The sequence below is a fragment of the Neomonachus schauinslandi genome, chromosome 13, assembly GCF_002201575.2.
Source record: "Neomonachus schauinslandi chromosome 13, ASM220157v2, whole genome shotgun sequence".
Taxonomy (NCBI): Eukaryota; Metazoa; Chordata; class Mammalia; order Carnivora; family Phocidae; genus Neomonachus; species Neomonachus schauinslandi.
The window spans coordinates 89,759,988-89,773,271 of record NC_058415.1 but is presented as its reverse complement, the minus strand read 5'-3'; the positions used below and the strand labels follow the sequence as shown (position 1 = coordinate 89,773,271).

The following is a 13,284-nucleotide window of genomic DNA, read 5'->3' as shown; positions in this document are numbered from 1 at the left end:
AATAAAATCTTTAAAAAAAAAATGCATGATCTGTGAGTCATTCCTGAGTTGGGCAATAAAAACATCTATAAAAGTCAATCTTAGGTGCAGTTGGAGAGATTTGAATATGAGGTGATTATTAGAAAATAATGTTATTTGGGGTGCCTGGGTGGCTCAGTCGGTGAAGCGTCTGCCTTCAGCTCAGGTCATGATCCCGGGGTCCTGGGATCAAGCCCCACATCGGGCTCCCTGCTCAGCGGGAAGCCTGCTTCTCCCTCTCCCACTCCCCCTGCTTGTGTTCCTGCTCTCGCTGTGTCTCTCTCTGTCAAATAAATAAAATCTTTTTTAGAAAGTTATTTAATATTAAATTTCTTAGGTATAATGCTGGTATTGTGTTTGTGAGGAAGAATGTCCTTTTACTTAGGAGAGACGTGAAAGTAGTTAGGAATAAAACATGGTATTTGCAACTTACTTTCGGATGGCTCAGAAAACGTGTAGAGAGAAAAAAAGCAGATGTGCAAAGATTAGCGGTTGATGAATCTGGATGAAGGATACACGAGTGCTCATTGTAGTATTCTTCCAGCTTTTCTGTTTAATTTTTTCTAGATAAAAATTTGGGAGGAAATACTAAGCATTCATTGAGAGAAAAAGCAAACAACAGAGGAAAACACAAAGAGAAACATAAAAATCACCTTAATCCCTCTCCCTGAAGATAACCACAGGTGATAGTTCTGGTGAGCCTCCTTCCAGGCGTAGGCTCCCTGGCAATCTCTCCATTTATCCATCTACCCATTTCATGTCTCATTTTTGGTACCCTCTTTTTTTTTCCTTGAATTTTTTTCTGGAAGAAACCAGACTGTCCCTGCTTTAGAATACTCCACATTCGGGATTTGACTTCTTTGGTTGGGCCAGTGTGCTCCTCCCTTCCCTGCACTTCTGTAAACTAGGAGCTGGGGCTACGCACCTGGTTAGATTTGCTTTTGTTTTGGGCAAGAATACACCACAGGTGACACTCCGTACTTCCTGTGGCGTGACAGCTCCTTGTCTTTCTAGTTATGTCAAAACATTTACGTTGTTTCACAGTCAAGATTATCAAAGTCTCTTCAAGGAAGTCCAGCTTCCACCCTTGTCTGCCACCCCCGATCCCTTCCCCTGCAGGTCACTTTTTGCGAGCTTTTGGCTTTTCTCGTCCATTATTTCTTTTTGAAATACGAGCAGATATATTTGTATTTCCCTCATTTCTCACACAAAAGCCTACTCTGCACACCCAGAACAGATCGTAGAGATTCTCCATGTCTGCACTGGCACCTCCCTCCTGTCTCAGCTGTAGGACGCTCTGCTGAAGGAGGTCAGTACAGCCGTCTTTTAGTCCACCTGTCTCCTGCCAGACACTGGGGCTTTTTCTACACCTGCAATTACAGATTTTGCTGAAATGAGTAGCTTTGCGCATGCAGCATGTTGTATTTTTTGCCAGTGTGTCTTTGGGATGGATTTCTAGGAGTGAGATTGCATCTGGGTCAGAGGGCAAGTGCATATGTAATTTTGCTGCATACCACCAAATTTCCTACTGTAGGGTTTTATACTATTTTGCATTCCCACCAGCATCTTAGGAGGGGTGCAGCCTCTTTTTCGATGGTGGAACAGCATAATATGGCCTTGGAAAAGTAAGAGGGACCTGGATTTGAGGGCTGCCTCTACTTCTTAGCTGTGTGTCTCTGGACAGGTTACCTAATCTGTCCGAACCTTGGTTTCCCATCCATCAAATGGGAGTAATCGTTGTTCTATGGAGTTATTTGGAAGATCACTTGAGATGCAACCAGCGGGTGAAGCGGTACAGTGTCTGGTGTATAGTAAGTGCTCAGGAAATGTTGACTAGGGATATTCTCATTATGACTGTCGTGCTTGAACACGAATGCCCAGCGTCAGTTTATCCCTGACAACCGAAAGGTACCCATTCTCGAGTCCCTGCCAGAATGGTCAGACAGACACTAGAGAGCAGAGAGCCTTTGCTTTTTGGGTGGCAACCAGCTGAAAAGAAATGTATCTCCTTTGCTTTTGCAGTTTTTATGTGTGGTTGATTAAGTCTCTGGCTGGTGGTGTAATTTAACTGTCTGAAGAGGTGGGACATTACTTGATCTTTACAGCTACCTGAGGTTGATAAGTCCTCCGTAAAGACTTTGCACCTCACCTCCACAAGGGAATACTTTGGGGTGATCTTCCAGACACCGTCTCAAAGCCATATCACTGTTAGGCATTGCTGATAGGGAAGGGGTGGGGGTAATAGCCCATGAATGCATTGATCATAGAGTGGTTCTTCAGAGAAAATGTAAAAGTAATAATACATACTAGAAATTTTCATAGTTGTTACGTGATGCAACGGATAATGACTTCAGTTCTTGGGCTAACAGTTTATGTTCTGGTAGAGTGGGTGGTGACAGCCTCACCAACACATTCTGCAGGACTTACCCCCAAGGTAGAATTTTCAAGCACAGATGGACTTCAGTGGGTCCCTGAAGTTGTATGCCGGCGCATGCGTGTGCGTGCATGTATGCGTGTGTGCGTGCATGCGTGTGTGCGTGCATGCATGTGTGCGTGCGTGTGTGTATGCGTGCATGCGTGCACATGTGTACGTGTGTTCACGTGTACCTGCCTGTGCACACTGGGGGGTGGTGAGCCCTCATACTTTGCATTAGATTATCAGGTGGATCCATGGCCCAAAAAAGGTTCAGAAACTCAGTCTTAAGCCATATTCTTTTCTGTTTTGAAGGATGTTGCAGCTCGGGGCTTAGATCTCCCTCAAGTCACGTGGATTGTTCAGGTAATTTTTTAGTTGTTAAGGTGTGAGCTCCATGCAGGAATATATGACTGTGAGTAGATGCCTTGGCTGTAAGTGGAATAATTATTATTAGCCTCTTGGGTGTTGCCCTGGTAACCAGGCAGCAACCAGCCTTACCTGCACAATTCTCCTGGTATCTTTCCCTAACCCAGCCCACCTAGCTGCTGCAGGGAAACAGCCAGGCTGAGCAGTTGTGGGAGGGAGGGGCAGGCTCCCCTGCTCCCAGACAAATGCATGTCACACACAAAGTTTCAGCAATCTGAAAATAAGAGGAATTACCAGGGCCCTTGGGAGGTCTCATTGTGTCCAGAAGGAGATGGCTCAGCTGTCCTGAGAGCGGTGTCCATGTACATTGACCTGCAGGGGGCAATTAAGTCCCTGACAGCATCTTACACATACCTCTAGCCTTAGACACTTTGCCAGAGGGTACAGGTGTTAACACTAGAGTCTGCTGGTTTCAGTTTTGTTTTTTCTTTTCGTTAGTCTGCAGAATGGTAGTTTTAAGCCCTTCTGTGTGAGGGCCAGGGGACATGTGCCCCATTTATGTGAGTCATGGTTTATTCACATTTTAGTGGAATTGCATGCCTGTCACTGGCTAGGAAATTTGATCTGCTCACTGCAGAAGGCCACTTTTCAACTAGAGGCATTGAGTCTTCTTTCCTGATGGCCACGGAGCAAAGTAAAGATAAAAAGGCAGGATAATCTTAATATGGGGGGGCGGGGGCAGACACATAAAATTGGTTGTTCAGAGCTTTTCTGTATCATCAGATTGATTAGATTTGTGTGCCTGCCCCTCCCCTATACATTCTATTCCTTTTGGGCCTCTGATCTTTGAGTCGTGTAGCAGCAGAGAACAAAAAGGAAGAATGGTTAGATGGTCAATTCCTTTTCATGGTGATGAAGTTATTGCCATAGAGAATATGCAGTAATGCATTCTGCTGAGTTAGAGTCTGCCTTTTCCCTCGAGTCAGGAATGCTGTCCTTGGGAGCAGAAGCAAGTCCCTGTGGGAGGGGAACCGGCCTCTCAGCTGCCCCACAGCTCTGTGCCATTGGGATTGAGTGGGAGTGCAGTGAGGTGCTGGGGACCAGCTCTTGGCGGCCTGGCAGCTAGAGTGAAGTCTGATCAGAGCAGCCGGCCCCTTCCTCCTGACCCCGTCCAGTCCTCTGTGTCCTCCGCCTCATTGCTGTGTCTGCCACGGAAGCAGGCCACGGTCACGCGGCCATCCTACAGAAGGGTGCCCCTGCCTGCCTCCAACTTAACCTTGCACGGTCACCACGGTGAAAAGATGCAGATAGGAAAATGAAGAGACCTGTGGAGAAGTAAAATTACAAAGGAGGTACTGGGACGGGAAGGCAGCTCGCTCATCGCAAACTTGGCCGCTGTTCATGTTTGTGTGTCAGAGCTTCGTTATTTCCAAGTTCAGGGTTGAGTGACTTCTCCTTGGGATTGCGTGAGGGTAACCATAGCACCAGGGTTTAATTCTTGGGATACCTGGAGGCAGGTGAGGGGTATTGCACTTCCAATTAATGGCAGTCCCTTGATCTGTGGATGCTTCATTTTTGTTACCCTTTGTAGTACAATGCGCCACCTTCACCTGCTGAATACATCCACCGGATCGGGAGAACCGCCCGGATTGGCTGCCATGGGAGCAGCCTGCTCATTTTGGCTCCTTCGGAGGCAGAATATGTCAACTCGCTGGCTTCTCACAAAATCAAGTGAGTCAGAAACCTGAACGGGGTTTCGCCTGATCTCACCTAATTAACTTTCTGTCGCCTTCTACAGTGGATGGGCCTTGTAAGCTGACAAAGAGCCATTAACCCTTGTGATCCCTGAATGAGTCCCAGAATAGCCAGTGGCAGGCAAACACTAAAACCCTTCATGCCGTCAGCACATGACAATTTGCATTGCATTGCCAGACTAAGGCATGGAACGATCTGTTGCTCATGGTTTTTCTGTAAGATAGAGGTCTGTGTTTCATTTTCCTTTCTGTCAGAGATGTGTGCACAGCCCTTACAGCCAGCTGCTTGAAGACCTTTTTTATTCAGTTTTTATTTTTACACACTCAACATTTTGTATCTTTAAAGATGATTTGTCTTTGAAAAAAATAACATTTTTGATTCATCACACAGCACCCCCTCCCAAATAAACCCAGGGAAGAAACCTTTTTGGGCAGCCGGGGCTGTGCGGCCACCATCTTGCGCGCCCACCACCCCGAGCGAGGCCCCCGCTCCAGCCCTGGCCCGCCAGCTCGACGACCGCGGGCCAGAGCAGTGGGGAGGGCCTCCAGCGGGCCTGGACCTCGCCCAGGAAGGACAAGCGAAGCAGAGACAGAGAAGAGCGTCTCAACCTGGCCGGGAGCAAATGTAGTGGAAGCAGAAAGAACTCACCTGGGTCACAGAAATGAATGTTTTGTCATGTTTTCCATACAAGCTCCGGCAGCTGAGGTAACAGGCGCTTAATAATGGGCTGCTGAAGGCATGTGGTTTTTCACAGTGGTCTACTTGCAAGAATTTCTTCTGCTCAGACATAGCACAGTGATATGGAAAGTGTTTTTGGAGGCACGGAAGAGTCCTGTGCGTGTGCCCAGGAGGGTGGGACAGGAATCCTGCCGCGCACGGGAGCCTGGAGGGCTGCCCTGCTGCTTGGAACCGACGCTGTGAGGCTGGCGCATGACTCCGCCGTACGCCTGCGCCCGAGGGCCTCGTCTGCCGGTGCTTTGCCTTGCCCAGCCCAGTGGTTTATGTAAAGCATCAAAGAAAGTGATGAGACATTTTCTCTAAAGTATAGAGCTGGCAGAATCGTTGCATTCTGCACCTGCACTGAAATTTCCAGACAGGTGGCGTGGGACCTGGTCTGGGGACCAAGTGCAGGCCACCCACACGAGAGCTGCCTGTGACCGTCCCCACCAGCCCACCATTGTTCCCACCTGCAGAGCTGTCCCTCTCCCTCCTTCCCTGCACCCGGGGTGGACTTCGCAGCACTCAGCAGTTGGGGGTTGCTCGTGGGAACATCTATGGGCTATGTACACCCTTCAGTGGTAGGGAGGCAGGACCCCACTCCTGATGAACCTGGTGGCGATTTTGAGTGGGCCCAGCTAATGCTGGTTTGGGTTTTCCTGTCATTTAATATCTTCAAACAACATCACCATTGAAAGAGTGGTTTCTATTGGTTTCAGGAAGACTGCATATTTTATCTCACTTGTAAGAGGAGTTCTGGCCCTCAGTTGGTCAATCCCCTTTTACCAAGAGCTTCCTCTCCAGCTGGTTTCCCCAGGCCCTGGGGCTGGCCGATCCTTCCTACGGGCGCTTTCAGGGCCTAGGCTGGCGCTCGCTCGACTGGGCAGCTGGATCCCGGAAACACTGGGGGGTGGAATGAAAACCCTCGTAGCCCCTTCTCCCATCTTCCCTTCCGCCATCCTCATAGGCTGGGAGCCTGTCACGGCGCTGTGACTGTTTTCCTCTGGCAGGGGAACCTGTAGACCTCCAGAAAGTGTTTTCAGAGCCGGGTGTTGTCATCCACGGGAGAACATGTCACTGCGCCTTGGCGGCCTCTTACCCCTCGGCTGTCTTTCCCCCACCTTCTGTTCTAGACCTACAGATTCATGTTCTCCGGGCCTTCCTGTCAGCAGCTCCTGGAGGTTCTCCCGTGCTCATTTGCTTGGACCCAATAGGCTCAGAAAAGTGGGTACCCGCGGTCGTGAGGTCAGGCAATAATTGGCCAGCCCCAAAGTCGTGTGCCCGGGTGCCTCTGCCTCTCTCCCGCTCTCAAGCTTTCTTTAATAAATGCATTCAGGTGATGGCTATGAAGGGTTCAAATGTAAACCTAAACTCAGGGGAGAATAGTAGTTGGCCCCAACCTGAATTATTAGCGAGCCACGTGTATTTTAAAGATACAAGAAGTACACTCGTTGTCTGTGACGGTCTCCTCTGGAAAAAACTGTGCCAGCACTATTTGTGGGCAATCCAACACAACCAAGTGCACGTTCGGGAGACAGCTCCATAATCCAGGGATTCTCAGATTTGGACTTGCAGGGGAAGTTCAGAAAGACGAAGACAGAAGTACCCAGAGGAAGAGAGTCAGGTCTTTTGTGGAGAGAACATCCATTCAAGGGAGGAAGAGTCCTGGAGGGGTCCAGCCTCACTCGTTTTCTGCCCTGAAAACGTACCCACTGAACTTTGTGCCCCTGATCCACTGACTGCTTTGTGGGCCTGAGGTAATCAATACCACCCCCCTCCCAGCCCTGAAATACCAGATTGACGTTATGTTGTAGCCTTGGATCATGCTTTCTGATTTCTGAGGAAGGGCTGGATGTTGGGTATCTTTTTTTTTTTTTTTTTTAAGATTTTATTTATTTGCGAGAGAGAGAATGAGAGACAGCATGAGAGGGAGGAGGGTCAGAGGGAGAAGTAGACTCCCTGCTGAGCAGGGAGCCTGACGTGGGACTCGACCCCAGGACTCCGGGATCGTGACCTGAGCCGAAGGCAGTCGCTTAACCAACTGAGCCACCCAGGCGCCCCTGGATGTTGGGTATCTTGACTTAACACCAAAATATTATACCTAAGAAGACCTGATTACAAAGTGTGCCGTGGAAAGAAGCAGACTTGAACATTTTTGGAATACAAAAGGTACACTGCTAAGTAGTAAAAACAAAACAAAACCAACAACGACAAAAAACAGAGAGAAGGAAGGGGTGTGTGTGTGTGTGTGTGTGTCTGTGTGTGTGTCTGTGTCTGTCTGTCTGTCTGTCTGTCGTGCGTAAAGAACCTGGGAGCCAGGCAGCAGGATGCTAGGACGGCTGATGAACTAGAGGAGATATTCAGGAAGGCAGGCCGAGGCTCAAGGCAGCAAGGGCCATCACAACAAATTGCTGCCTGCGCTCGTACACCGAGCACCGTGGAACGCGCCCTGACAGTGTAATTTAGCAGCAGGGGCAAGAGACAGGCGCCCTGGGCCATTGCCACCTCTCTCTAAACACTCGGAACTTTGTTTCTGCATCCTTCTGACTTCCTGGTGTTTGCCAACTTCTTCCCTGTTTTCCACTTCTCCTTTAAATGTGTTTCTAATGAAAGTCGTCATGGGTTTATTAAAATGTAAATGCTTCATCAAAATGTGTATTTCTTAGATCAGGCATGAGACAGTTCCCTGAATTTATTTATCTGTCTCTTTTCATAGGAAGGCGGGGTGATTCAAATCTGTTGATAGAACCATAAACAAGCGAGTAGATTGGCTTTGTTCCTCGGAAGCAGCGACGTCTTAGAATAGGAGGAAGGCCCTTTTAAACTGTAAATCACTCCAGTCCATTCTCGGCTCCTGTTCACTTACAGTGCCTGGTCGCCCAGCACTGTCACGTGGACGCACACAGCGGGGCTGAGCCCTGGCCGCAGTGTCCACACCACCCTACCTGTCAGAACACGGTGCCTCTCGGTGGTGTGTTCAGTTCTTTGTATCCCCGACTCTGAATGGCCTTATTCTTTGTTTCCTTCTCCCTGCTTCCAGATCTCACCCCCAAGTCCTTATATTCCTTTTACTTTTCCTTTTTTTCCCTCAAGAGAAAAGGTGATGAAGAGGAGCAAGTCCGTTAGACAAAAAGATAGGCCTGGGCTGTGTTTTCACCTTCAGATTTCCAGGCATAAACAAGAGGCAAACTCAGCAGCCGCAGCTTTTCTCTCTCATATGAAAAATAGATTTTCCATGAAATCATGAGCCCTTTCCTCCAAACTGCTACCCTCGCAGTACATGTTCTGCCTTCTCCGGTTGACTCCTCCTGCTGTAAAAAGATTTCACGTATCCATGGGGCTGGGAGCTGGCAGCAGAGGAAGAGAATGTGGAGGGGCGGGGGCTGGGGGTGTTAAGGGAAGCGGTGACACATTTCAGGTAAATCGCTGTCAGAGACGTGACATTTTCATTCATAGCTTTGTCAGAGTAACCTTTGGGGGAAAGGGGGAGAATTGTCTTCTCCCACATGAGAGGTTGCCATTCATGTATTAATTTGCTGTTACATTAAAAAAAAAAAAAAGGAAAGAAACAACATACAAGGAAATCATTTATCTTTTTATGATCTGTTTTTCTCCCCAGAACTCCTCCTTCCCTTTTTTTTTTTTTCCTTCTCCCTGGGAAGTATGTTTTCTGCAGCTCCCACTTCTTCCTAGGCTCTAATACTTGAATCTGTATGCACCTCCCGTGCTTGAATGCCGTGGCCTTGCAGGACGTGGGGGACGTGGGGGACGCGGAGGCTTCCCTGCCCCGCCACGAGGCAGGGTGGGCCTCTTCTTCTGGCTCAGCATGGCTTCTGCTCACAAGTGAAGCCCAAATTCTGATCTCAGCTGTTTGTACATAGCTCTGGATTCTTCAGAGGTCATTTGTCCCTCACCCCTTAATAATTAAGAGGCAAGAGGGTAGACACCCTTCTGGGTGGAAGAGAAGAGGGGTTTGGTGCTGTGGTCACTTGTCAGCCTTCCCTGAGGAGTTGACCCCAACAGTTAAGGATCTTTGGCCACCCCGCCCCACCCCCCACTTCTTTTAAGTATAAAAGTAAAGGGACTATCCGAAATGTTTTTTTATTTCTTCATCTGCTCAAGTCAAAGTAGTCCATGAATAAGCAGGCCTCCTTGTTTAGTATTTGAGATGTGTTAAGAAATAATGACGCGATCCCTACAGAGGAGAGTCTAAATGTAGCCTGTTTGAAAGTCACCAGAGAGGATGGAGAGCGTTGGGATTATGACCCCATCTGTCCCTGTCGCGTCATAGAGGTCCCTTCCTTCCAAACTCCTTCTAGAGGTTTAGGAAGCTATTTCCTGTAAAGGTGTAGCTTCTACTTTATATCTAATTAGTGAGAACAGGCCAGTTTTATGCATCAAGATTCCAGATGTTGGAAAAATAAGAAGTTTACCTTGATATGCTCTTCCTTTTACAGCGTTTCTGAGATTAAGATGGAAGATATTTTGTCTGTTCTGACAAGGGATGATTGTTTTAAAGGGAGCCGATGGGGAAGCCAGGTGAGTTTTATTATTATGCTTGCTCGAACAGACGTGACTGATTTCTTGATTTGGGGTGGTGGAGACTTTGTGCGTGGGATAGTTTGTTCCTCTGTCCAGCAGGCGTCTATCTAAGGGACCGTGAACATTAGATGAGGCCAAACCTTGATTGTATTTTTCTCTCTCTTTGCTTCGGTTGTGTTTGCTAGTCTCATCCGGTTAATGGGCTGCTGTCCATTCTGGAAGTCCGCCAGGCCACAGCAGGGTTCCCAGAAAGGGGGTCTCCTCCTGGCCTAGAGTGAGTTTGGAGGCAGTGTTACATGCGCAGCCCTGGTGGTCCCTGTCCAGATCATCAGCAAGGATGACTGGCTGGACCCATCCACCCAAGACAGCATGGAAGAAATAGATCTCTCTGTGTCTCCTTTCAGACACACTTAGTTCATCTATTTTTTAGTGTGAGTGCCATACACGGAAGAAGAGTAAAGGTTGAGATCATTAGGGGGAAAAATCTGTGTTATCCATGCAGTTCCAAATGGAGATCTGGAGCATCCTTTCCTGCTTCTTTTCTGCCAGGCAATCGTCCCCCCCACCCCACTCCAACCCATGACTCGGTACGTCACAGATACATGTGTATAATGTTGCTGAATGCAGTTTTGTCTATGAAATATCAATTATTTGAATATTTTACATTTGTTTTCTCAAGCCTAAGGATAGACTGGAAAATTAGAGCCGAATAGATCAGACTGAAGAGTTGAGACTTGGTCAGTGAACGCTAGCACAACAGAGATCCCTGCAAGCAAGAGAAACAGTTAAAAGACTCAGTTGATCAACAGTTGTTTTAAGCAATATTTTGTTATGAAACATCCCATATTAATAGTTCGTTGTCAAGGGAGCGGACCAGTACCCAACCATTCATTGGTCATTGCACGCTTCTTAAGCTACTTCTAGGTGGGGTTTTTTCCTGTTCCCCTGGACACTTAATTACAGGCCCAGGACAGCATGGGGGAGGCAGGGGGGCCGTTCCTGCGGGCAGCAGAGCAGGGCAGTTAAGGGCACGGCCTCAGGGTCGGAGTCCTAATCTCATTTACCAGCTCCGCGGCTCCGGGCAAGTACTGGAGCTTCCTAAGCCTTGGTTTCTTCATATGTCAAATTGAGGTCATGTTAGTATTCTTCTGGTTAGGAGATTGGAGGATTGAGTAAGAAAGAACCTGGAAACCCCAACACAGTTCTGAAGGGTGTTTATCGTCATCATCAGTTAGTAGCAGATGTGGAATTCAAAGTTCAGACTCAGTGACACAAAGCCGAGTGCTTTCTGCTCTGTCACCTGGAACATTAGCATCTGCCTGCTCTCCAGAAATAAGAGCAAGCAGTCAGGTCACAAAATGAGACTGTAAAGGTTCAGTCCAATCTCATCTTTACTTACACTGTTTCTGGGACCGGCTCTGTTGTTGATGTTTGTCCCTGAACCGGGCACACATCAGTTCTGTCCAGGGAGCTGATTGTCGAGGTCATCTGTGGCTGGAGCCCCTGCTGCAGACGTTCCCCCGGGGAGGGGGCAGAGCAGCTCCAGTGCCCTCTGCTCTTCCAGGAGCAAGCCACGGCCATTTCTCCACCTCTGCCCTCCGGTGGCCTTGCTCTTGCTCGGCTCTTCCCCTCCACTCCCCCACACCCAGCCCCAAACCCCGTAAGTCCCTTCCTGGGTGTGAGGCCAGCCTTGAAGCCTTGCTGAGGCCCTGAGGCAGGCAGACTTGGGTTTCAGTCCCTGCTGGTGGTTCTGCAACCTTGGGCAGGTTGTCTTCTCTCCAGCCTCAGTGTTCCCATCTGTAAACTGAGAACAAGGGTGCCCATCTTGAAGGTTGCTGTGAGGTTGACCTAAAATGAGGCAGAAAATACTCCATGCACTTCTGGGCCATGTCAATTTGTTCCAGCCCCAAGCTCCTGCCTTGGTAGAGAGGGACAAATAGAATATATATATATTTTAAAGATTTTATTTATTTGACAGAGAGAGAGATAGCGAGAGCAGGAACACAAGCAAGGGGAGTGGGAGAGGGAGAAGCAGGCTTCCTGCCGAGCAGGGAGCCCGATGTGGGACTCGATCCCAGGACCCTGGGATCATGACCTGAGCTGAAGGCAGACGCTTAACAACTGAGCCACCCAGGCGTCCGACAAATAGAATATTTTTATATTTTTAAGGTGTGGTGAACTTCGTTTTAAAAAAGAAAAAATGTTCGGGGTGCCTGGGTGGCTCAGTCGGTTAAGTGGCTGCCTTCGGCTCAAGTCATGATCTCAGGGTCCTGGGATCGAGTCCCACATGGGGCTCCCTGCTCAGTAGGGGGGGGTCTCTTTCTCCTCCACCCCCCGAACTTCTGTGTGCTCCCTTGCTCTCTCTCTCTCACAAATAAATAAATAAAATCTTTTTTAAAAAAGAAAAAAAGCGCTCAGCAAGGTTGGGCTTTCACTGACACCAAAATAACTGGTTAGCTTACAAAATTAATCCTACTAGGTCCCACATGTCCCGTTGATGCAAACCTGGCTTGTTTAACCAAAGTTAACTTGAATTCAGAGGCCAAAGAGAAACTAAATGAAATTGACTATATTAGTAATTACCACACAGATCTACAGCCTGGAAGAGTGTTTCATGTGTGTGATCCGTGTGAATAGTAAGATGAACAAAGTAGATGCTAGATACCACTTTTAGTTCTGTTTTAATTGCTGTTCTCAGTATGGGCAGTTCTGTCTAGCACACGAACCAGTGCCAGACAGATAAATGTGGGCTCAGTAAATAGGTCTTTTATACACGTAGCCAGACACCTCATTATAAGGCCCTCAGACTCCTCGGTTGAAGTCCATTGTAAATGTCCCTTTGGCACATACATTTTTGGGCTTCTGTGAACAGAAAGAAAGTGAGTGAAGCATCTGTAAAATGTATATTTCATATTTAGGTATATAAAATATATATGGCTACGTCTGGGTGTGCGAATGTTCACCCACCTACAAAGAGAATAAATTTGATCTTTCAGCTTTACTGGGAAGCACTCAGAAGGTTCTAGGGAAGCATGAGGGTGAAACTCAACTTGGCAATCAAATGATTAAAACTAAATCCTTCCGTTTAGTTTTAAAAGCACCTTCAAAGTTAGCAATATCAAGATGTGCTTCCAAAAAAAAAAAAAACAACCCCCCCCCCCCATCACTGCTACCACCTAAAACTTTTTTACAACAACAAAAAATACAGCCCGAGTATCTTCAGCTCATCTGTTGCCTCTTGATGGGTGTGAAATTTTCATCTTTAAAGTATGCACACAACCCAAACATGTTTTTTCTACGAGTTTTTTTTTTTTTTGTCCTATGAAATATGCCTGTAAACGGACCTTAACAAAAAAAACTGGGCCATGGTGAGATATTAAAATGAGATCAGCAGCCCCTTCCCTCAGTCCCTTTGATCGTCTCTTCTCTCAGGGGGCGTCTCTTTCTCCTCCACCCCCCGAACTTCTGTG

The 13,284-nt window shown here is 47.8% G+C and overlaps 1 protein-coding gene across 1 annotated transcript in view; it reads left to right on the top strand.

Annotated features, from left to right (window-relative positions):
- DDX31 (DEAD-box helicase 31) overlaps window positions 1-13,284 on the top strand; it is a 67,583-nt gene that overhangs the window by 30,338 nt on the left and 23,961 nt on the right. The window contains exons 15-17 of the mRNA XM_021691554.2: window positions 2,747-2,797; window positions 4,392-4,531; window positions 9,730-9,811. Coding sequence (XP_021547229.2) covers window positions 2,747-2,797; window positions 4,392-4,531; window positions 9,730-9,811 — 273 coding nt within the window. The remainder of the gene's footprint in view (window positions 1-2,746; window positions 2,798-4,391; window positions 4,532-9,729; window positions 9,812-13,284) is intronic.